The following is a 25,564-nucleotide window of genomic DNA, read 5'->3' on the forward strand; positions in this document are numbered from 1 at the left end:
TAAATAAAATCTGTCATAAATATTTGGTTAATGTGAACTCTAACATACACCGTTGATTTAACACCTGTTGGAACAGTAACAGTTGTATGGAATGATACCACACTGATCATTAATAAGTGGTCAGTCACAATCCAGGCTGTGAAAACTTTCACGTTTCCCTCAGTATTGTGTTTAAAGCACGTAAGTTTTTCTTCTGGTTAGAACGCTGACTATATACACAGGTTACAGTTTTGAAGATGATTTATTATATTTATTGCATTTCATATGGGCTTAATTGGATTCCTATGGACAATGTTCTTCTGCTTACATCACAGTCTGATATGAAGAACAAGACAAAGTGAGAACTATTTATTATAGAAGTGCTCACTTCAACATTATTTTCCCATTGAGGCAAACTGACAACACACAAGATGTGCAGTAAATATTGAGAGAAGCTGTTTGTGCTTCTTTAAGTTCTTTTTTCTGTAATTCACAGCTGCTGCTGGAGACTGCACACACAGAGCAAGAAGCTTGGATATCTTTGCAACTGTACACAGAGACCAACAGTTCCTCAGCAGGCTGTCTGGTGGCAACTTCAGTCCATCTCAGGAACCCGTGGAAGGGTTTGCAGGCCCCAAACCGCTCTGCTCCAGCTCTGCTATGACTGACATGTGCTTGAATTCTGCAGGGTGATGGTTAAACATCTCCACCAATCGGTAAGTCTCCCGTCTCTGGGTGCCGTAGAAGAGCTGCACCTGGTTAGCCAAGCACTGAGCCTGTTGGACGGTCTGTGGAGATGAGGGACAGATGTTGAGGCCTTAAATACACATCAGGTGTGACACACTACATCCGCTGCATCGCTGTATTTGTGAATCTCTCAAGAACATAAAACCTCTGAAGTCTATTCATATAGGCTCGTATGTGGACTTACTATGAACTTGGGATCCATCTCTGCTGTCATGAGCACGATGCCCTTCTCCTCCTTCAGGTCTGGGTAGTGGTATAGGATCAGCTGACTGGGAGCATTCTCACCCAGCGTCTGCACACAGACACCATCAGGTAATTTACCGTGATAAACTCAAAGTGGAATTACGAGAGTTTGGGCAAAGTTGCTGTTACTGTAAATAGTCAAGCATGAAAAGATCAACTCATTTCCAAAAAACTTAATTGCTAAATTCAAAAATGTAACAAACCCCCCCCAAAAAAAGACTCTTTCTATCTTTTATGGTTAAAAATACCAAAAGAAAGGTGCCAGAAGGAATGACTCTGTAAAGCCTAGTTTCACAAGCTCCGGAATCCAGAGAGTAATGACCTTTCCCAGAAGCATGTCAAGGTGTTGTAAGTCTGAAGCACTTTACCTGGACGTTGATGAGGGAGGTGAAGTGGAGCTCGTGTCGGGACCACTGACCCACAAAGAACTCGTAACCCTCTTTCTGAGGCAAAGCGTAAAGGAACTGAGATGAAGGAGAAACACAGAAAAGTCACCGAGGTGACGACTTAGAAAAAGAGGGAAAAAATTGGGCTGCCTGAAAACAGAATAACAGCATCATGAAAGTCTTGATGATCAGATGGTTAATGAATAATCACATGTATGACAATTTAAAGTCTAGTACTTTGCAGCTATTCAGCCAAACGTTGTTGCTGCTTTTGAAATACCCATCAATTACTTTCTGCAGCTTTTTTTCTTATCTTCAGTATTTTTATACTGTTGTTATTAAAGTGTTCAGAAATAACGTTGGCTTAGCTTCCAGAGCTTGCAGCATTGATCTTACCATCGGGCAGGACTTTGATCTGCTGAAAATCATCTCATAGATCTGTGTCTGCAAATACACGAGAAGAGAGAATATTAGATCATTATGAACAGTGCTTATCACAATTTAATCTGCAAATGGCATCATTGCAGTGTTAGAGTGTTATTATCAGTCAATACCAAACTGCACAGAAAAGCCCCAAAGAAAGAAATCTGCAATTTAAATGTGTAGATGAGTCAAAAACAAACATTCTAGGAAAGCAAGCACTTTAACTTTTTCTGTGTTATTGCTGACACCCTGTCAAAGGAACTCTCTGCATCACTGCACAGCTTGTCCTTTTGCTTGTACATCATATGTGAGTTAGTATTACCTAAATAGCAATGAGACCACAGACTGTATATAAAATATCATCTTGCCCTGTCAGACAGCAGATCATCTTCCTCCATCTCACCAAACATCCTTCATTACATCCACGACTCTTCTCTCTTTTCTTCCTGCTCTGCACACGTCCAAACCATCTCAGCTTTGTCTCCAAACTTGATCTGTCCCTCTTATGCACTTGTTTCCATCCTGGTCACTCCGAGTGAAAATATTACATTTTCATCTCTGCCTCCTGTCTTTAGTTCGACCATCACAGCAGGTCTCACTACCATCTTGTAAACCTTCCCTTGCTCATGTCCTTCTGTCACAAATCACCCCTGGCGCTCGTCTCCACCCAGTCCTGCACCACAACTCACATACTTCTCTATCACTGCTGACCACATCATGCAGTACCATTGAGTTTTGGTTTTTTTTGTTTATTTAAAAAAAAGTATTTGTATGGGTGATTCCTCCTACTTGGTTTGGTTGTGAGGAAGAACATGGCCCTCAGCTTTGTCACTCACTCACTGTGACCTAAGTAAACACTTTTTTGGTCAGTCTGTGGTCTCAGCTCTTATTTACAAGTTATGCTATTTAAAGCACAAAGTTCATTTTGGAAATTGAGCTCATTATTAGAATCAGAAAGACAGATAGATTATGCTACGTTCATTGGCCAATTAGTTAATCACAACTGTTTAGCCAATGAGCATGTAGTGTCACTTGATTTCGGTCACATCCGGTGTTTAAAAGCACATCTTTCCATCAAAGCTCATTGAACCATCAGATTTACTCTAAAGACTAATAGACAAAAACAAACAAACAAAAAGCCACCAAATGTGAATATTATTTTCACATTTAAATCCAAGCAAACAATAAAGGACATAAAAACATAAAGAGTTTTAAGCTCACTGGGATGATGGCGCTGACTGTATCCTTGGTAGAATAATACTTCATCCAAAGCTGAGAGAAGAACGGGAAAGGTGAAAACAGTTTCAAAAGGTTTCTGTACAGAGAGTCTGAGGCTGATGTGCACAGGCCAATCCCACACAATCACCTCTGCAATCTCCTCGCCTGTCTTGTCCTTGATCATCTCCAAGTTGAGGATGGAGCCCAAAGTCTAAAGAAAACACATCACAGTCTGATAGAGACAACAGCAGAAGGGGAAAGTGACTTGAGAACCTCACTGTAATCACTTAAGTTGCTAACCAGCTACTGCAGTCACTCACAGCTTGCAAGGAAGATGCTAATGTGCCTGCAGACGCTTGTGCGCTACATGCCAAGTGATGTAAAAAAGTGGAAAGTGCAATGTAAACCAGAAACAGAGACAATTCACCTTCAAAATAAAAGCTGTGGCTTTTGAAATGCTTTGCTTGTAGCAGTTAGACATAACTCTTAAATTGAAGGCAACCTGTCTCAGTATTCCATTTGTGTCCTATTCAAGATCCATTGCTGCCAACTGAGGCCTAAACTGCTTCTATCTTTAGCTCACCTTATTCTTTGTAAAACCTCCTGATGTTGCGTCACCAGCTGCCATCTTGTCCCCTTTTTCCAGCTGCAAAGATTCCCACAGCAAAAAGGAAAGGAAGACATTGAAATTCACTAACTACAACCAGACCATCCTAATGCAAACCAGTTACACACATCTGAATAAAATTGTCTACGCAACAACACAATTGTTAACAAGTGGTTGTTAGAAACGAAACAGTTCCTAACTAGTCCATTGTCTCGTCATGTTGTTCAGTTGTGAGCCCCGCTGATACTCCACCTCCTGTTCCATAAATCTGATGAACTCTGCCTGCTTCGAGTGTCCCAGCACTTCCTTATTGGCTTCATGCCTTTTCTCCAGTCGGGTCTTGTACTCCTGCGGTTTGGTACTACAGAGGATTCAGACAAAGTCAGTGTAAACACAAATTAACTAACTAGCTATCTGTGTTTAATATCACTATTCTATCATAACTGTAACTGTACACATCATTATCATCTGATCACAGTTATTATCTTCAGGAACTTGTGATGAAAACATTAAAACAACCAATCGATCAGTCAACGGTAACAGTGGAGGCTGGTTGTAGTTATACTATAATCCATTTTCGTGGCTTTATAATAATAACATAATGAAACAAGTAAACTGTTAAAAGCAGAGATTCATTCACTATCTTCCACTGGGTACTATTGCAACAACTCTCAAAGTAAACAAATGATAAAAGATTCACATTACATTTAGGAAATGGATTTAATGGATATTTTTAATATTTATATATATTTCATATATACTACATGCTGGAGTTCTCCTGCATTTTCACACGCCGACCCATTATAGTTTAACAATAGATATTCATATTAAAAACATATCAATAAATAAGATTAGACAACTTCACTGTGGGTGAAATCTTTGAAGAGATACTCCGTATACCTCAGCGTTAATGTGAAACTGTAAACGACGGGAAACCTATCGTTTGTAACGGGGTTGTGGTGGTGTGTGGCTGGTGGCTGACCTGCGCAGTTTCTGGATCTTGTCCTGGTACTTGCTGTAGTACGGATTCTCCTCTAGCTCGGGCTCCTTCCGCACCGAGAAGGCTCGGAACTGGACCGGGACCAGCCCGGGGATCAGCGTCCTGATGCCAGTGGCCCTGACCGCTAACATCCCCCGGTACAAACATGACATTTGCACCATTGCGGCCGCCATCTTTCCATCGTTCCCGTCCCACATCTATAATACTCCGGCGGAGAGAACGGTTTACATATTGGTTCCGCTAAAAAAACAACAACAACAACAACAACAAAAAAAACCCCCAAACAGTTATCGCAAATAAAGTATCGACTTGTTTCAACATGTTTGTACTTGGACTACCCATTTACACCATAATAACAAAGTCATGTTTTGTAGTAGCAAAATATGACTTTTTACAGAGAGAGAGGGAGAGATAGAAAATTGCAACTTCGTGTTTATAAAATGTGGAAATAAAGTAAAACTAAGTAAAATTTTAAAAAAAAAAGTTTACAACACGTAATCTTTTAAAATTCATCTTCAAATATACATAGGTATAACAATTAGGAAGATAAGATAAGATGAAGGCAATCCATACGGGTTTGTGTACATTTTTGCAATGCTTGTATCTCTAGGCTGATGATCTCAGAGATAAGTGGACGCCTGCAATTTCCATCCTTATGTTACAGCCGTTCCCTTAAAAGCTGGAGGATTATTCTCGTTATGTATCTCCAAATGTATCAAACAGCAGTGGTGAAAGATGAACTGCTTTAAGTCTGATGCCTGTTCTGACACACTGTAACCTGTAGAGGTCACCGTTTACTTTCAATACAAACTTCAGTGTTTTCACTATACATCAAAGCAGCCTTTGTTATATTACAGTTTTTCTCCATTGGTTTGGCTCATTTCTTTAAACAGAAATTACATTCTCAAAACTTTAAGATCATTTGGCAAAACACTCTTACAGTTTAGCACAACACTATAGCTCACCTGCAAAAGCTCATATCTCTTCCAAAACTGTTCACTCAGGCTTCAATCTAAATCCCTTTCTCATTTAAACAGTCAGTGTCTCCAAAATAGCAAAGATCCTTCTCAATAGCTTTGGCTCATTTCTCGACACAGATCGGACATTCTCATCATTCTTGGTGCTTTTGTCAAAATAAACCTGGATGGTTGATCACAACAACATGGTCCACCTGCAAAAGCTCATATCTCCCCTAAAACAGTTGACTCATGTGTCAAAACTACATTTCTTTCTAATCTGAATAGTCAGTGCCCCCAAAATGCATCGTCCCTTTGGCATTGTGTGAGTACTGCCATACAAAATGTTTAGATGTTTTGTCACTATGGCAGAGGACCAACAATATACAACAGAAAAGAGTAGCCTCCAAGGTTTGACATCACAGATTGCACTCACACTACCAAGGAAATTATAACCATTTTTTATTCACATGCAAAAGAAAGTTTCATACATATGTAAAAAGAAAATGTACATTACAGTAGTAAATTGTATGAACACAAAATCAAAAAACAAGGACTTATTCAGTGGTCGCTGTACTCATTCTCCCGCTGCACAGTGACTGGAATACTACTCTAAACTGTATAAATTATGTAATTCCATAGTTTACAGTAATTTGTACAATATATTTCTTGTCATATTTAGTATCAAAACATTCCACTAGTCCTCTCCACCTGCTAGTATAGACCTACCACTGTAGGCAGATGCACACAAAATCTCTACAGTAAGTTATACATTTTTTGCCTCACGCACAGTGCCCTGTCCTATACAACATATAATTCCATCATAGATTACATAGAGTACATACCTGTTTTCCCTGCGAAAGGTTTGGATGATGGAGGAGACTGTAGAGCGAGACACATTAGGCTGAACTCGACGACCTGCCTCTGACATTGTGAGGCCATGGTTTATGACATGGTCTATAATTGTGGCCCGAATTTCATTCGGGACAGCACAGTGTCTTCGCGCTCCTCTTCCCCCTATTCCTCCACCACGCATTCTCAGTCCTCCTCTTCTTCTTCTTCTTCTTCTTCTTCTTCTTCCTTGAGGAAGAACTTCCCCTTGTCCGTTTGCTTGGCCTTGTCTATCCATGTTCAGAGATCGGACTGGCTCTGGTCAAGCTCTATACATCTGTGTTTGGCAGCACACAATCATGGAACACACCTGTGTGTGACACCTAGTTTCACCTGACTGTCAATGACTGTCATCAATTTATCAAATATTCAAAGAAATTCATATTTGGTATTCATGGTATTATGTTCTTGACCAATTTTGACAATTGAACAGACGGTTGTGCATGCGAGTACTTATACAATGAAATCATGCTGACATGTTTTGGAGAGAATGATCATTAGACTGAGAATCAACTAATCAGTTTAGATCTACAAGATCTATTCATTTGGAAAATGTGCTAAATGTGGGCTAACTGTGTAACTGTAGGCTACTTGTACTTAATCATTTGCAAAGATGCACTGAGACAATTGAGACATGTACTAAAGCATTTGCCATTTGATAAAATGAATGAGAAATGCCATTCTGTTGTGAACATTTGCCAAGAGGTTTGGAGGTTTGTCCATGTTATTTTGAGAATGTAATTTCTGTTTCAAGAAATGAGCCAAACCAATGGAGAAAAACTGTAATGCCCTCACTTGCTGAAGACTATCAGCTATATAATAAACTGCTCCAACTCCGAGGAGTCACTTACAGCTCTGACTTCCCTCACTGTCTGTAAATACAACACACACGCATTATTTATTTGTGTGTGTGTGTGTGTGTGTGTGTGTGTGTGTGTGTGCGTGTGTGTGTGTGTATTATGCTGGCTGTAAATTTAATGAGATGTGTGTTTCCGTGGTGACTGTCTGAGTGCTCCTGTGTTTACTTTCCACAGCCAATCATTTTTCAATCACTAATCAATAAACAAAGCAGTTGGGAGCAGTTCACAGCAGATGATTATGGCATGTGTGGTTGTGAGGTTATGTGTTCATGTGTAGCAGATGCTGCATAACATATATAAAAGACAACATTATTAAGGAGGTTAGCTCATTTAAATAAGAGATGATGAATTCTGAAATTTTTTTGTCTGCAGGACAAGTTTTTATTGATTGATCCAAGACAATGTTGCTGAACGTCTTTAGGGGAAACTGTATGTACACAGTTTATGCACATAGCACATGTGTTTAGCGCTGCTAGAAGTGGACTTGATATGTGTTATTGGTGTGTTATTGTGATTTTACAGAAAGGCAAGAAGCAGAGGCAACGATCAACACCTCCTTTAAAAGAAGAAAAATGCACGTTTGCCACTGTTTAAATACCTTATTAAAACACAATATTTAATGACTTTGCGCTATCTCTCAATATTTTATGTATGCTATGTATCTTGCAACTTTCTGCACTCTGCATAGACTCCTTTGCCTGAAGAATTGTAAAATATTCTTATTTCTATAGTTGTTATTAAAATATTAACTATTATTATTTCATTAGTCAATGAAGAGTGTTGGTGGATTTAAATTTTTTCCTTTAGTAAAAGTAGCGTTGCAAGTCTATGTAAAGTCCTCAGCATGTATCCCAGTACATGTAACTTAAAGCATTAAAGGTAAAATTACTTATTCTGCAGAAAAATGTTTCCCATTAGTCTTACACGGGTTAATATTACTGTTGCAAATGTGTAAGGATGGTCTTATTTTAAATGTTTTATATAATTTGTTTTATCTACAGTATGAATTCAATTCTATAAAATGTTATTTTTTTGGTATGGGTGACCTGTATTATGTATAAAAGTGGTGAATTAATGAATTCAGATAAACAATCCTACAAATTGATTATTAAAACATATCAATAACATTTAAAATCTACAGAATGACACATTAACTGTCAATATCTGCAGTGGGATTAAAAATATTAAAGAATACTGATGGTGGTGTATTTGCAAAACAACTGTGCTAAACATAATAAAATTCCTCTACACTCTACATTTCGGGCAAGGTCATTACAGAAAACTTATTTATTTAGATGATTAATCACAGAATAAGTTTGCTTGGTTACTTTTTAGCTGCTAGGTCTGTTTTCACACACAGGCAATGTGTAGTCTCTCAGTAACATGCAAACTGTAGCTGATCTCAGAACAGTGAAAGCAGAACCAGGACAAGCTGCTCTTTTGCTAAACCGACCAGAGGTTTATCCACAAGAGCACGCACAAGCAACCAGAAAATGCTGCTGGCCTCTCATGAAAACGACATAGTTAAGCAGAGTCAAGCTAGCTTCTAACTGCAGCCATTAGTTATTAGAAGGAAGTCTGCAAAGAGGCAACGTGAGATGTTTTATGTGACAGAATATTGTTTGAGATGTAAAATTGAGATTGATGAGATCTCTTTCAATAAAGTTTTTTTTATTTTTTACATATTTTTTTTTTTTACTGAGCAAGCACTGTTGTATGTGAAAACTGCGATCTAGATTACATCAAACTGTCAGGAACACACAAAAAAACCCATCTAAAATTGTATATTGAGTTATACATGGAATATTTTCACCTTGTTAACAAGCAGCCTGCAAGTCTTTAGTGTTCTCTGCTGTGCTTTTATTCAAAGACTCACGGAGAACAATAAAAGGGTTTTAAAGTAAGAACAAATCTTGGAGAAAAGGCCGTTTTTGCCAGTGTTGACTTAATTTTTTAGGTCTGTGAATAAATACAGTCACTCACTGTGCTGTCATGCACAGAGAGTGGCACTTCCTCCTTTCTCACTGACCTACTGCTCTCCTCCGCCTCCTCGTCTCTCTTGCTCTCTTTGTTATGGGGGTCCTGCATGGAAGATGTATATTTTATGTGCAGCTCTGGAGGCTTTTACCATTAATTATAGAGAAACACTAAGCTCTCCATTTGCCGGACAGATGTTATTTTTTACTTAAGGAGAGAAAGGGGACTGTTCCATAATTCAGAGGTAATCCCGCTCACCAGAGAACAAATAAATAAATGAATAAATAAAGAAAGAAAAAGCAAAAACCACAAACATTTGGTACTCTGCTCCTGCGTGCTCAACACAGCAGCATGCACAGATTTCCTCCACGGTGTTCCACCTTTAAGTGCCTTCTGCGTAATAAATATGGAACAGCTGCTCCATCATTTCATTTTTTATTCAACCTCAAAGTATTTCTGAAAATCACAAACACACACACACACACACACATTGTTGCAACATTTTTGAGCTTCAGAACAACGGTTGGCTAAAGATGCCAAAGTGGAATTATTTGTTTCAAATCCAGACAATAATATAAATAATAATAAAGCAAAAACAAACAAACAAAAACACTCAGTCAGATATGGCACTATCTGTTGTTTGATATAGCAACAGACATATAAGACAATTTTCTGCTGTCAGAACCTGTGACACTACCACATGTACACTGAGAAACAGAGATTATAGGCAAACGTGATAATTCAGTCTTATTTACTCGCAACAGGAACAAAACAGATGTGCAGGTCTACAGTTTGCAAAAATATACCTTTTAAATAATGGTAATTTTTTAATACCACAAAGATTTGTCAAGCGTTGGGTTTTCGGCTGGTCGAACGAACATGCGACATGCGGTGTTGGATTTTTTGCTTCAGTATTTCCATCAATAGTAATTTATTTTGTCCCATTTTGTATATATGAACCTATTAACAGGCTAATTGAAAAATGCAAATGACATGATTGATGTAAGTGTTTTAAAGAATCTTATTTCCAGCAGCTCACAAGGGGCTCAGTCATTATAAAACTAATTATTAATAAAATGCAGCTCTGTGATAGCTACATCATTAAATCAAAAGCACAATAACTGAGTTTTTCTTTTTTTAACAATACAGACTGTTTCCTCATTACAATAAAACAACATATGAGAAACAAGAGTTTATTTGAATGTTTTTTAAATGCATCAACAAAATAAAATTAAGCCAAAATAAATAAATAACAGAAGTCAAATGTACATTTTTTTTTTAAAAAAAAGTGGATCTTAAAAAAAAAAACTACATATAACAAGAAATAGTTAAAGGGGGCATTGCTTCATCAGCTGCTTGACGTGTTGCTGGGTGTCGCATTCATTTTAGTAGTTTTGCAAATATGGCACCTCACTGAGACTGAGCCTTTGCTGGATATGTGAGATCAAGAGTCTGAGACAATGTGTCCAAAGTGATCATGGGCTGGATTCACACGCTGAAGTGGTCTCACAGGCAGAATCTTGGAGTCCATGATACATGACACTGATTATTTTCCCCAATACCCTGGAATGAGCCACTACTCTGAGGCATGAAATGTGAGTCAGAAAATAAATGTCACCACTGCAGAAACTAAATAATAGTGTTTTTCTATGATACATTTATATCATAGGTTTTTAGGCAAAAATACATCAAAAACATCTCACATGGGGTTTTCTGGTAGTTTTGTGTAAAACGTGATGAGATGGGGTCTCCTCATTATATGAAGAGCAGTTCAGCAGACTCAGGGTTAAACAGTAGAAGAATCATTTACTGTGGGAACTTATGCATCTTTGCAGGTCATATTATCACCCCACCTCTGAGGCTGTGCTCGACCACTGGGAGCATTTCTATATATCAGAAAATATTCTGCTCATCCCCTCATTCACATAAGATACTTTCTAATCCTATCATCTCTGTCATCTGATGAGACAGGTGACAAAGATGGTTTTGCCAGGAACACCAACAGGATGTCACAGAGCAGAATGCCTAAGCTTGACCTCTTGAGAGTTGTCAGTAATGCATAAACAAGCATGCACTCCTGTAGATAACAAATTGGTAAGCAAATCTTAAAATGTTTGACTTGTGAGGCTTTCATTCAGAGAATTTTATTTCAGGATACTCTAATGCATATTGAATTGTGTTGAAGAAGTTGCCGGATAAACACTCCTCTGTGTCAGGGGCTGATGAGATGGAGATATTATACAAATTTGGGATCAATTTGGGATTCATCAAACTGTTTAATCCCAGATTAAATCACAGGCATGAAGTACAGCTCCTGCTTTTAGCTTTTTTTACTCAGATGCTAATCCAGGCTTCAAAATGTTGCCTGTGAAACCTGAAGTATCATTGTTTGATGAATGACGCAGAAATATTAAGGAATCATCTGAAAAAAATCTACATATACTGAACATGTGATTTTGTTATTCACTGAGACTTTCTTTATGTAAGGAAGTGTGAATTAAATTTAGGGGCATCAAAAAAAGACAAGCAAATAAATAAACAAAGAAAGACTGGAAAGGTCAGCAAAAAGGATGATTATTTTTTCCCCATATATTATTAAAAATGATCCAGCTGCACGTTATATTTGTGATATTTTCACGTGCACTCTTGGCGGTCGGGCTGAGTGCACAACGTGTGCGATGAGGTTTCATTTCAAACCTTGGGGTTTTCAGGGTCTTGGGACTACTCACTTACCCTCCCTCTGGAAAGCTGAAATCGCACCCCTGGGCCGGGAGATGACCCTTATCCACACCTCCTGCACACACACACACGCACGGTTAAGCACTCACTCACACACTCTCAGTGAAAAAAGGGTCGCACTTGGCAGAGGAATCCCATGGTTTTAGAGCAGGATCCCATTAAAAGTGCATGAGTGTGTCTGTCTAGGAATCAAGACACCCGCTCTGCTGCTGCTGCTCAGCCGATAGCTCTGTACCTGTGTGTGTGTGTTATTTATTCATGTACGCGGTTATTAGAACATCTTGTGGCAGGCATCACTCAGTTGTACCGGTTGTATCTAGAATGAAGCAAAGGAGAGCAGGTAGCTGTTTTATCTCTGGGTCTCGGGTCTTCATAAGATCATTAACTCAACCTCCGACCTCTGCAAGTACAGTCTGCACAACTTCAAGTCATGTTCCGCACATGAGTTTCATGTCGCGTTTCTGTCGCACTGACTGGTTTTTGCTGTCAGACTGTAGCTTTGTTGACCTCGAAACCTGAAATGCAACATTTTGTATTTTTGTGAAATGTGTAACACAAACAGAGACATGGGAGGAACATTTAAAGAACAAGAGATCTGAAAAAGAGATTTCCCACCAATATTCTAACAGAACATTTCGTCAGGTTTAGTTCGGTTTCTTGTTCCTACCTGTAATGCTGTCGTCCTTCACTTAACTAACCAAGGCTGGATACACACTGTCCATTTATTTGGTTCTGAAAGTGAGTTTAGACATGACGTCATATAAGTAATTATATTCCTGACCTGACCTGCTGTCCATCTACACCAAGCGGTGCAAGTCCAAAGCTAGGAAGATTATGATGGACCTCTCCCATCCCAACAATGGACTCTTCTCACTGTTGAGGTCTGGGAAGCGCTTCCGCTCCCTTAAGGCCAAAACAGAGAGAATGAGGAGGAGCTTCTTCCCCCAGGCTATTCGGGCCCTGAACCAGGTGTAGGACTGTACTCTGCCACACACATCACTATAAGACTGGACTCTCACACACATCACATCACCACACGCACCACCACACATTTCCTATAATTTCCTATAATTTATAATCTTTATAATCTCTCTCTGCTGTTTGCACATTTTTATTTATTTTTATTTTTACTGTAAATTCCTAAGTTAATTTGTAAATTTTGTAGTAAATTGTAAATACTGTAAATCTTTTTTCTGTCATTTAATGGTCGGGCATTGCGCAGCTACAAGCATTTCACCCCCCATGTCATACTGTGTATGGTTGTGTGTGTGTGACAAATAAAATTTGAATTTGAATTTGAATTTATATTCACTGACATGACATTTGACACAATCCAGTAAAGTGAACATAAGAAATAATATGTGCACAAAATTATGAAAACATGCATAATTATGTGTATAAATGAAGATAAAAAAAATTGAATTATTTCAGCACAGATTAAGTCAGAAGCTTTCCTTTTTTCAAGAACGATGCGAATATTACTTTTTGTGCACGTAGACATGTTGAACTTATATCACCTTCATTCACATCAGCCATAAAATGCAGATAAGTTTATTTTCTCTTCCCGCTCCTCCCGATTTCCAGCTCTCCTTTGCGGCAGTTTTGCAGCCCTTGCGATTAAACCAACCAACCAACCAACCAACCAACCAAACAAACAAACAAACAAAACACACACACACACACACACACACACACACACACACACACACACACACACACACACACGTGAACAGCAAAAGTCACGCTCACAGTCCGGCTTTGTTTGTCTCCTCTAGATGTTCAGTCTGTCTTCTCTCGCGCCTTCGCGCTCGCTCTGAGCACAGCGCTGCGCTGATGTTCGGAGGAGCGCCGAGCAGAAGCTGCGGCAGGCTGCTGCGCTCCCAGCCAGCAGGCGGCGCTGCTCGCACGTTAAACAGGAGCAGCTGCGAGGCCACAGAAGAGGCCGAAGAACAGCAGCCGAGACTGGAGAGGTCAGAGTGAATGAGAAACGGACGAAGCTCAGTTTACATTTACACCTCTATTATTATTATTATTATTATTATTATTATTATTATTATTATTATTATTATTATTATTATTATTATTGTAGGCCGGTGACTGGAGAAACTGCTGAGCTTAAAAAACAAAAACAAAAAACAGTTTCGCTTATTCCCCCTTTGTTTCATCCCTCAATCTTTCCTTTCCTTTTACTTCTACCCCTTTCATCTCCTTTTTCCTCCGTTCATGTTCTTTTGTTTTTCTTGTTCCTTTCTCACCTTGATTTTTTACGTCCTCGACCCTTCATTCTGTTTCTATTTCCTCCTCTTGTCCCCTCTTTCTCCTTTCATTTTCTCTCATTTTCTTCTTTTTAGATTTTCTTTTTATTAAAATCTAATTCTAGCCACTTTATTTTACTCTTTCTTCTTGACTTATTTCTTCAGTTTGTTTTCTCGCCTTATTAAAAATATCTGCTTTCCTTTTCTCTCATTTTCTTAAATGTCTTTCTTTTCCTCCTCTCCTCTCCTCTCCTCTCCTCCCCTCTCCTCTCCTCTCCTCGTTCTGGCTGAGCTCCAAGGACGGATGGAGGGGGAGCATGTGGAGTACGCTTAGTGGCGCTGACAGCTGTCACTTTGGCTGGTGCTACTGCAGATGGGCTAACCTGAAATGAGCAGGGACAGGCCTGTAGCGGAGTGCGTCACTGACCGCCTCCTTCATCGTCCTCCTCCTCCTCCACGTCCTCCTCCTCCTCCACGTCCTCCTCCTCCTCCACGTCCTCCTCCTCCACAGGGAGAAGGTAGCAGCAGAGTATGTGGTGAGGGCTGAGGTGCAGGGTGCTGTGGCAGGTTGGGAGAGATAAGGGAGAGGATATAAGAGGGGTCAGTGGGGTCAAGGTGTGGTTAGCACTGACAGCAGGGCTATGAAAGTGATCCAACACAGAGCCTAAAACAAGCCTGGGTGAGAAGGAGGAAAAGAGAAAGTAAAAGCAGGAGGCAGGAGCAGTGGTGGAAGAGGACAGAGGAAGATGGAAGACGGAAAGTGATAGACTGTCATTCTTAATGTGTGTAAATAATAACAATAATCATAATAATAATAATAATAATAATAATAGTGTGCTGAAATATCATAATAGCATAACTATCATTGAATGAGACAAAATGACCTGTTCCTAACTAATATATAACTAATTTAAAACATTAATAAATTGCATATTGCCTGCAAATGAAGACCCTAAAAACGACTAATTAATGCTCAATAAAGAACATCTTATTAAAAGTGATTGTGAGCAGATAGATTTTGAGACAGAAATCTTTCATATCTAAGATTATTAAAGGTGCATTGTAAAAGTTTTCCACCATTAGCTGTTCTGTAGATCAATGTGAGCACACTAAATAACTTCCAACCTGTATATATAAGATGGACGGTGATTGATCCGATTAAGAAACCAAGGGATCCTACTGTCATTGCCCCGGGTCATTTGTCCCAGTACTTCATGATGCTTAGTCTCTTGTGTCTTGTTTTTGCATCTGTCTATAGTGCTGCCTTCCCATTAATCCCTCACAGAGCTTTATGTTTCAGTAGTTTATAGTTTTCACTTTCCCCTTTTGCCCTTTAAGTTCTGCAAACAGTCAATAAACAGGTCGCTTTTAGTTCAGTCCACTCTGTCTCCCCACGACTGCATTTGCATCCTCCACTAGCAAGGAAGAAGACAATACAGACTGCAGTGATTAACTTATTCCTAAATCTGACTTTGGAAATGTTTTGTGAGGAAGGAAATGTAGTGTACACTACATACCAAGGATAAATAAATCAATTTTGTTACCTTTAATTGTTTTGTGACCTTTGAGACACCAGGAGAGAGAAACTTTGAGGAAAGAGAAATGGTAGAGGGATGACAAAGTGACAGTTTCTGATTCTGAGGACTCCTGCTCATGAACAGCCAGTGCCAGACTTTGTCTTTTCCTCCTGTATCTCCGTAAATGTCTGATGTGTGTGTGTCTGTGTGCGTGTCCCACTCTGTGCATATCCACAGTGCGTGCTGATTCAGCTCGTTATCTGATGGAACCGTAGACAGAATGAGTTTAAATCTCACCATTGCCGCAAGCTCTCAAAGTGCCTCATCTACTTTTTGCTCTCTCTCTCTCTCTGCACACATCAGACTTCACAGGTGCACACTTACTGTGAAGCAAGACTACACCACATATCACAAAAATATGAAGCAAAATGTTGTTTTATTAAAAGCTTTGTGTGGCTTTAAACTACTTTCAGAAGCAGCTCAGGTGGCATTGTTCTGATTCCATAAGGCTGGATGCAGTTTAATAGACCAAAGCAAACTGGTTAATCTCAGATGGGACATGCACCAACTGTTGAAAAAAGTCAGTCCCCGAACTACCATTTTAACTATGGCCTATAGTTGCGCTCAAAATTAAGCAGGCTCTAGAGGCTGTTTAAATAATTAAAATCTAAAAAAAAAGGAATAATTTTACTTTGGGACACTGTATCTCTTTTGAGACAATAAGAAAAATCTGATTGTTTAGTCCAAGGGTGTCAAGCTCAGCTAGTTTGATTCCCAAGTGGGCAAGACAAGCAAAACTATTGCATGATGTCCTATACAAAAATTGTTTTTTCTTTTAGTTTAAAAATGTGCAGTGAAATTTCAGCAGAATGATTTTTTTTTCTCCGCCAGTCTACTGTCATTACTGTATGGTTGGAAATCAAAATAAAAGCTGGCAAAGCTCTTTGGCTCAACCGTCTTGCTTCAGCGTGGTATGACAGGCTGTGGACAATGTCTTTGTCAGTAGGAATGCTGGAACACTTTCACACCTCACACTCAGGTGAAATAACCAATTTGGACAGCCCCTCTCATAACACATCTATTCTTAACGATCTCCAACACAATGCTTCCTTGGTGCAAAACACAGTAACAGATTCAAAAACTGCGCCTGATTTCACCTCAGTTTTCACACACTGCAAAGGCATACGGTGGACCGGTTTCGAACCTTTACCGACCAGGTTATGGCTCATCGCTCGCATGATTGACAGCTTTGGCGTAGTTGGAATATTTGGTGACAAAGTAAAAAGTATTGTAAAAAAAAGTGTAAAATATCCGCATGCTCTAACATGAAAATGATTTAATCAACAAACCTTTATTAGTATCATTTGTAAATGATATAAATGATGATCATATAAAAGCAACTACAGCTTAAAAAATAAGGATGGCACTGCATGTAAAAGGAACTTGGTATTTAACACATCCACAGTAAAGGTTTAGGGCAATCACTCTCAAATACGGATAATCCTGAAGTAAAAACTGACAAATTTTTCATCCAACCCCTCTGGGTAATTTGAGCTCATGGTCTGTTAAATCTACACTGGTGTAATAGTCAGGATAATCTGTCTGTAATAAGTGGATTACAGTAGGTTAGGGAGTTTGGACTCTTTGGGAGAGCACCCCTTTGGATATAAAGTCTAATTCATTAATCAACTAATGCCCATTCATGGCCTGCTTAGAGAGAGTCACAGCAGAGCTCTGAGAACTGATGTTTCAGCCCTCTATAATTATTATCCCCAGAAGTTAATTTCAGATGGTAAAGCTGGTGTAGCTCTATACTTTTAATTTTCTTAGACTAAAATCGAAGAATATTAGCCCACCTTTCATTGATTTCTGGCCTTCCTACTCTCTAGTTTTGTTTAGCAAATTTTACTTACACAGGATCTGAGGATCAATCTACATTTGTTACTCTGGAGTATTTGCTCCAGCAGGACATAAAGTATGTGAGGAGTTGTAGGCCATTTAGTTCCATTCAAGTATACATGGACTCAACAGCAAGTAATGTGGAAAAATTCATGAATTTGATTGTTTTTGTCAATCACAGTCTGTCTCCCTCCCTTAACCACAACTGGGTGTGGGTTTGGGGGGGGGGGGGGGTTAGACAGTGGTTAGGCATAGATAAAAGTTGTTTTTGTTTGTGTGATTGGGTGAATTACACTTGCATTAGAAAGGCCTTTGTGTGCTTAACTGAGAAGAAATATATATCTATCTCTATACCAGTACTGTCAATTTACCATGTATGCTAAGTATGTATGCCGACTCTAATGAGTCGTCTCCAGAAACAGAAAGGATGGTATGACTAGCCATGTGAGCAACAAATTTATTAGGTTTCTTTATCTCTGAAGATTATCACAATTTGCATGATTCCTTTTGCACATTACACATCCACTTTACAAGTGAAAGCTTGTGAGAAGACACAAAACCATTTGAGGTTACAGCAGGAAGGACATCTTCTGTACAAAACCTACCAAACAGGCAGACACGTTCTACCTGCTCATGTTTTGTAGGGTATTTAAAAGTAGAATAGAAGGGAGAGCCTTCAGTTTCCAGGCCCCTCTTCTGTGGAAGCTCCCAATTTGGGTTTGGGAGATATACACCCTCTCTACTTTAAAGATTAGGCTTAAAACTTTATTTTATGATAAACAATAGAGTTAAGGCTTGATCAGGTAACTCTGAATTTCCCCTTAGTGATGTTGCAATAGGTCTAGGCCAGGGGTCTGCAACCTTTTACACCCAAAGAGCCACTTGGACCCAGTTTCCACGCAAAAGAAAACACTGGGAGCCGCAAATACTTTTTGAAATCTAAAATGAAGATGACACTGTATATATTGTTTTTTACCTTTATGCTTTGTGTGAACAACAACAAGTAAGTAAAGTTTATTTATTAAGTGCTTTTCACAGACAGGCAGTCACAAAGTGCTGTACACAAATATTAAAATAAACAAGACAATCAATAGACATTATACACAATGTAAAAGATCAAATGTAAATAATGTAAAGAATATAAAATACGTAGATCAACAAAAGGCTTGTTTGAACAGAAAAGTTTTTAACTGCTTTATAAAAGAATCCACAGAGCAACTAAGCTGTGTTGCTTATGAAATCCATGAAGTGCTACAGAGAAAATTACATTTTATTTACGTAATTAACACATTTTGAACTCTTAAAGAAATATAACAAAAGGAAAGACACCCAGCTGAACTAAAATGATCCAGCAAACAAAAACTGTTGTGAGCCGCCACCCTTATATCGCCTTTGGGCTTCTGGAGCCTTGACCTGACTTTTAAAAAGTAATTGAAAAAAAAGCACTATGCTGCTAAAAGATGAAAAACAGATATTTGCAAAATTCAGCCTAAATATGTATTTTACCTGGTTAATGTGTGTGGCGGGGCGTGGTCTGCAGCGCCGCTGCAGGGGTGGAGGACGCACCTGAGCGGCACCCACAACCACGCCTCGCCGCCTTAAAGTCTGTGCTCTCTCTGCTGTTGTGTTGTCGGGCTGTGAGCTGAAAAGCTACAGCAACCGTGTGTGAAAAGTGGTCAATAAAGAGATGCTGAAAAGCATGTTCATGAAAGCTTCGTTGGGTCTGCCGTGATATGTTTACAATAAGATTTATGGTCCCGAACCTCTGCGCACAGCGTCTGCAAATCGGGGCTTTCATCTTTACGCAGGACTGTAAGCTGTCATCTGTGAGGCGTGAGCCGTGTTTGATTTTAACATTGTTCACGGAGGAAAACAGCTGCCGACATAATGTGGATCTGAAGATCCATAACTGGCCTACCTCGGGTTGAAAGTCTTGATAAATGCATTGCATTTCGGCGGGTATACCGGCTTCCACGAGTGTGACGCTTATTTTGAGCGATGAAAAAATAATAAGATATAATTTTATTTTTATATTTCAAAATCACAATAATCTTCCAATTTAGAACTACAAGTTAAAAAAAGAACTAAACACAAATAAAATACACTTCAGCTAAATATTTCTAATTTATTTTCCTAAACCACCCGGAGCCGCAAAATAAAGACTAAAGAGCCGCATGCGGCTCCAGAGCCGCAGGTTGCCGACCGCTGGTCTAGGCTGTGTACAGATGTACTGTGTGTTTCTTCTTCACTCTTGTCTTCCACAATGTGTTGTTTGACCTGTCTCATTCCCTTAGCCCCATCCTCACCCTCCCCAACCAGGGCCAGTCATCTGCCCCTCACTGACCATGGTTCTGCTGGAGGCTTCATCCAGTTAAGAGGGAGTTTTTTCTTCCCACTGTCACAAAGTGTTTGCTCATATGGGGTCATCTGATTGTTGAGGTTTTCTTTGTATTACTATAGAGACTTTACCTGCCAGTATAAAGTGACTTAAAGTGATGATTTAACGCTGTATAAATAAAACTGCAGTGAATTGAATTAGTACAATGCCAGAGTTGTTATTGTCTCATTTTACATTGCTGTTTATAGAATGTAGATATTTACTTTTGTTTTTCTGAGTTTTGTCCCTTTTCGAGTGACTTCCAGACCTCTGTAGGAGTTTGGCATGTAATCACTGTCCACACAGGGACACACAGGGACAGTGATAACAAGCAAACTCCACACAGGAAGGCAGCAGCCAGGGTTTGAACCAGGAATTGTGAGGCAACAGTCCTAACCACTGTGAGACATGCATGCAGTTGAACAGTTCATGGAACAACAGAGAGGTGGTTTTATTTGTGCCAAGATGAGTTTTGGTGGTCAAATCTGTGATAGACACACAGGACCTGTGTCTCTGTCCTCCTCCTCCTCTCATATGGGCACGTAACGCTCCCTCTGTGGGCGTCACAGGTCCGGTGTGAAATGCACGCAAACATTTAAATATTTCAGACACTACTTTCGCTTGGCAGCCAACCAGTCAGCCAGGCAACACATGCTCTGAGAGAAGGAGAGACAGACAGCAGCGACAGTTTCATAAATAGTCGATGAGGAATGAGCGGCCCCTCCTTGCCACAACCTGTCAACGGCCCACAATGATTTATTGATTTCTACATTTGTCACATACAATGACAAACTTAGCATCTCTGTTTTTTGTCCTTCTCTTTTCCCCCTCACTTCTTTTTCTTTCCTTATTTCTGGAATGAAAAGCAAACAGAGAGGGCAAATCACCACGTGAAAGCGAGTTCAGTGTCTGTAGTCAAGGATCTTCAGTTCTCTGCTTTACAGCAAATATACAGATGAGCCTTTTTTCTTTTGTCTTTCCATCCTTCCTCCTTTATTCCTTATACTCTTTTCCTCTCTACCCTTTTCTTCCTTTGTAATTTCCTTTCTTGATTCTTTCTTCCTTTACCCTCCTTTCCTAATTGTTGTTGTCTTCCTTGAGATGCCTGTGTCATCTTTAATTTTCATTCTTTAAATGTCCTTTCTTTCTTGCCCACATTTTCTGTTTCCAATCCCTCATTTTCTGGTTTTTATTTCTGCCAGCAACCTCTGTTTTGTCTTTCTTGCTTTAGCCTTGTTTCCATTTTTCTAATTGTTCTTATTTTTCTACAGCTCTTCATTCATGCCTCTTTTTTTAGTCTTCTAACCTTTTCTCATCTTCTCCTTTTTCCTTTCCCTGATCTGATTTTTCAGCTCTATTCTTTCTTTCCTTTCATTTTTAATTGTTTTCTTTTTCTTGATGCCTTCTTCCTGTAGATCCATTTTCCCTACTTGATAAAGAAGTTTTTAATGAGACCCTTTGTTGAAATTTCCTTTCCTTTTGTTTTCTTTTAGTTTCTTTCCAAGGATTCCTTTCTCTTCCTCTTATTCCCACGCTTCCTTTTCTCTGCCTGTTTTTCCTTTCCATCCAACAATTTCCTTGATGGCTTGTCTTCCTTCATTCAATCCTTTTCTTTCCTTTTCCTTTTTTTCCTTTCTTTCATTCCATTTTCTCAAAACCAAGCCAAATCAAAAATAGTTGAAAATTCAAGTCAGTTTTATATAACTCCAAATTACAACAGTTACCTCAAGACACTTCTAACAATTTTACTGATGTGACTGCTGTTAACAATCACTTTGACATAATTTTACATCATTCTCACCACAAAGTTCTCAAATAACCAGTGCATTCCCGCCTCATAGGTGTTTCTCAGTGTGTTTGTGTACACTTTCAATGTAGTTTCGGCACATATTTCACTACTAAAGATATTTGTTACTGTGTTGATGCATTTCTCATCTGAATCTCATAACTCATCAACACAGTTTGTATTTTTTGTTTTTTTACAGTTTGCACAGCTCTCTCACATTCCTGAATACCTTCAGTTAGTTTTTTCAATCAAATTACTTTAAACTTCTTTAGTAATACATTATGTTACCAAAGGTATTCACTCGTCTGCCTTCACAGGCATAATATAAACACAAGTGACATTCCATTCTTAATCCATAGTGTTAAATATGATGTTGGCCCACCCTATGCAACTGTAACAGCTTAAAATCTTCTGGGAAGACTTTCCACAAGGTTTAGGAGTGTGTTTATGGGAATTTTCCACAATTCTTCCAGAAGTGCTTTTGTGAGGTCAGACACTGATGTTGGACACGAAGTTCTGGCTCACTGTCTCCTCTCTAATTCATCCCCAAAGTTATCTGTTTGATTTTAGGAGTCTGTGGAGGTCATAAAACTTCCACACCAAACTCACTCATCCATGTCTTTATGAACCTTGGTGTGCAGTCATATTAGAAGAGGAAGGGACCATCTCCAAACTGATCTCACTGTAACTCAAACAAGCCCACACCATAATCCCCAAACTTTAAACTTGGCACAAGGCAGTCAGATAAGAACCGTTCTCCTGGTAACCACCAAACGCAGACTCATCCATCAGAGCCCAAGTCAGAGAAGCATCATTTGTCACTCCAGAGAACATGTCTCCACTACTCTAGATTCAGTGGCTACTTGCTTTACACCACCGCATCTGAAGCTTTGCATTGCAGTTGGAGGCTTGAATGCAGCTGCTCAGCCATGGAAACCCATTCCATGAAGCTCTCTGCACACTGTTCTTTAGCTAATCTGCAGGCCACATGAAGTTTGGAGGGTTGTAGCAATTGATTCTCAGAAAGCTCTGTGCACTGTGCACCTCAGCATCTGCTGACCCTGATCTGTGATTTTACATGGCCTATCACTGACTTCCTGAGGTTGACCCATTCGTCCACAAATGTTTGCAGAAGCAGTCTGCATAGGTGCTTAAGACCAAAGTGTGTAAAAACATATCCTTCACACAAACTGTCACTATGAGGCATAATGGATACATCCTTTTATGTAGTTTGTACTAATTTCTAAACTCGACCATCCAAAAGACATAGCAGAAACTAAGACTCAGACCTGACAACAACTTCACATCCTTCTAGTGTCCAAGTTTGGTAAGGCCATGTGAATCGTGGCCTCAGTTCTCCACTGACAGAATTGGTTCCAGATGTGGTTGTCTCCTGCTGTAGCCCGTCTGCTTAAAGGCTTGATGTGTTGTGCTGTTTGTGTGATTTAAGTTACTTTTGCCTGTCTTTGAGCTTAAAACAGTCTCCTCTATCCTCTGCCATCAACAAGACATTTTTGTCAAGAGAACTCACTGAACATTTTCTCTTCCTTAAACCATTTTTGTATACCCCAAGATGATTGTGCAGTAAAATCACAGAAGATCAACAAGTTTTTGAAATACCCAAAACAGCCCCTCTGACACCAACAATCAAAGTCAGTTAAAATCTTGCTATCTCTTTTCTACTCGGTTTGAACCATTCCCATATGCCTAAGTACACAGACTCTCTGGGATTGGCAGATCACATATTTGTGTTAACAAGCAGTTAACCAGTGCACCTATCAAAGTGGCAGGTGAGTGTATAATTAGCACAAATTGGTACAGCAATGCATTAAAAGAAAACAATGTTTTGACAGTGAGAAGGGTTCAAACCTCTTTCTTCCCTCTTCTGCCCATAATTGCATTAATATGACAACAACATTTTTAGAGAAACCACCTGAGATGCCAATCCAATTTGTCATTGCTCCGTATAGAAGTGCTCCTGGTCCTTTTATCTCCTACAAAAACAGTTTTTCTAAAACATTATTAATCTCTTCTGAACTGTTACCAAACTCTAGTCACATGTCCTTTAGGTTTTTCTAGTCTCACATTCATTGAGTGCTCTCAGGTATACCTTACTGACTCTTATATCTTTTTTACTCACCCCCAATCTCCACCTGTACGTCTTCTCTGTCCATCCATCCCTCTACGTCCCTGTCCCCTGCTTTTAGAGCATCTCTGAGCGCTGGCAGCCTGTCGATGAGAAGCATTGGTTTGCAGCCGGCCCAGTCAATGACCCTGACAGTGTGCAGTTATCGTTCTAATTAAGATGCCACACTTGAGTTAAACCGTGGCATTAGGATTTGATGGGGAATTGATCAGGGTGTCAGAGGCGGAGTGAGACAGAGAGAGATAGAGGAGGGGGGGGGGCATGGTGGGAGAGAAAGAGATGGTGGGGGGATGTAAAACATAAGGAGGGTGGGGGGTAAGCTGATAAATGGATAAGCAGATGTACTTTATCCACTCCTGCCATGTCTTTATAGCTCAGGAATGAAGCTCAGATTAGATAATATTACATATTACAGTGTGAGAATGTCAGTGCCAGCTTTGATCTCCCATAGTTCTCCCTGTGATGGAGTATCCTGTATGTTTGTGGAGTCAAGAGGAGGAGCAGGGCGAAGGTTAAGATAATCCTTGATAACACTTGATTGCCCAGTCAATATCTTCAATGACAGGAGCTGAGTGTGTCTGTGTGTGTGTTTGCAACCTCTGAAAGCTTTGGCAGGGTCTTACTGCTTCTCCCTCTTGACTTTTCAGCTGAACCACCACACACTCAAATGACATGGCTTCACAGTGAACAACAACAGTAAGAATGGAAGCTGTTTGCAAACACAACACGCAGTGGCACTTCCCGTGCTGCTTCACATTAGAAACGGTGAGTGTATGATTACCTGCAGCGGAACAGCTGCGACCAGCATGCATGCATGTGCCGCAGATAAATATGAATGAGCCGCAGATAGGCTTCATGCATTAAAGTGGGTGCGGCCATGCATATTCACTTGGCTCACTGCACACATTCACATGCATTTTAGACACATTCTCACACAGGACTTTACAAACAACTCTGCACGCACTACACAGCGGGCAGGAGAGAGCGGTCGCCGGGCAAATTAGAGGTCGGCCCAAAAGTTTTTGTACATGTCAGAGCTGCGAGAATATGTTTGCCTGCAAGCATCAGGCAAGTTTGTTAAGAAAGCACGTCAAACACATATGCAAGAAGAACAAAAACCAAACAAGCAAAAAAACACACGCAAGTTATATTTAAAGGAGCAGTCTCCTGAGAAATGAAGCCAATGCGGTTGCTGTTCCTCTAATATGAGCAGATTTGGGTATTTTAGACTCATGCATTAAAAAGCATGTTAAGAAGCAAGAGCTTAATAATAATAAAGATTAAATACAAAACTGCATTAATGCTTAGTGAATCAAAAGAGGTGAGTGTCATGTGTCATGTTGGCCCTGCCTCAGATTTATATAGTTTGTTTCTTTTGATACACTCATGTAGTGAACTGAATGTATAAAAGTATCATAAATCAATGTGACTATAAGAGTCAGTTGCAGCAGTAGTGGTATCTTTGTTATCAGAAAGAAATTCGTGTGATTGAGCCACATTTATCCCTCAGCTGTATTATCACGGCTCTGGGTGCAAGCGTGTGGGTGTGTGTTCACTT

The 25,564-nt window shown here is 39.6% G+C and overlaps 2 protein-coding genes across 2 annotated transcripts in view; both read right to left on the bottom strand.

Annotated features, from left to right (window-relative positions):
- LOC146499050 (uncharacterized) overlaps positions 1-25,564 on the bottom strand; it is a 134,945-nt gene that overhangs the window by 95,997 nt on the left and 13,384 nt on the right. The window lies entirely within an intron of this gene.
- atpaf1 (ATP synthase mitochondrial F1 complex assembly factor 1) lies at positions 223-4,818 on the bottom strand. The gene is made up of 9 exons (XM_085137227.1): positions 4,586-4,818; positions 3,856-3,964; positions 3,580-3,642; positions 3,145-3,207; positions 3,000-3,050; positions 1,752-1,799; positions 1,338-1,433; positions 911-1,018; positions 223-767 (listed from the first exon to the last, which is right to left on the bottom strand). The coding sequence occupies exons 1-9, from the start codon at positions 4,798-4,800 to the stop codon at positions 585-587; spliced, it is 936 nt and encodes a 311-aa protein (XP_084993353.1). The 5' UTR covers positions 4,801-4,818; the 3' UTR covers positions 223-584.

The sequence above is a fragment of the Neolamprologus multifasciatus genome, chromosome 17 (assembly GCF_963576455.1).
Source record: "Neolamprologus multifasciatus chromosome 17, fNeoMul1.2, whole genome shotgun sequence".
NCBI classification, from domain to species: domain Eukaryota; kingdom Metazoa; phylum Chordata; class Actinopteri; order Cichliformes; family Cichlidae; genus Neolamprologus; species Neolamprologus multifasciatus.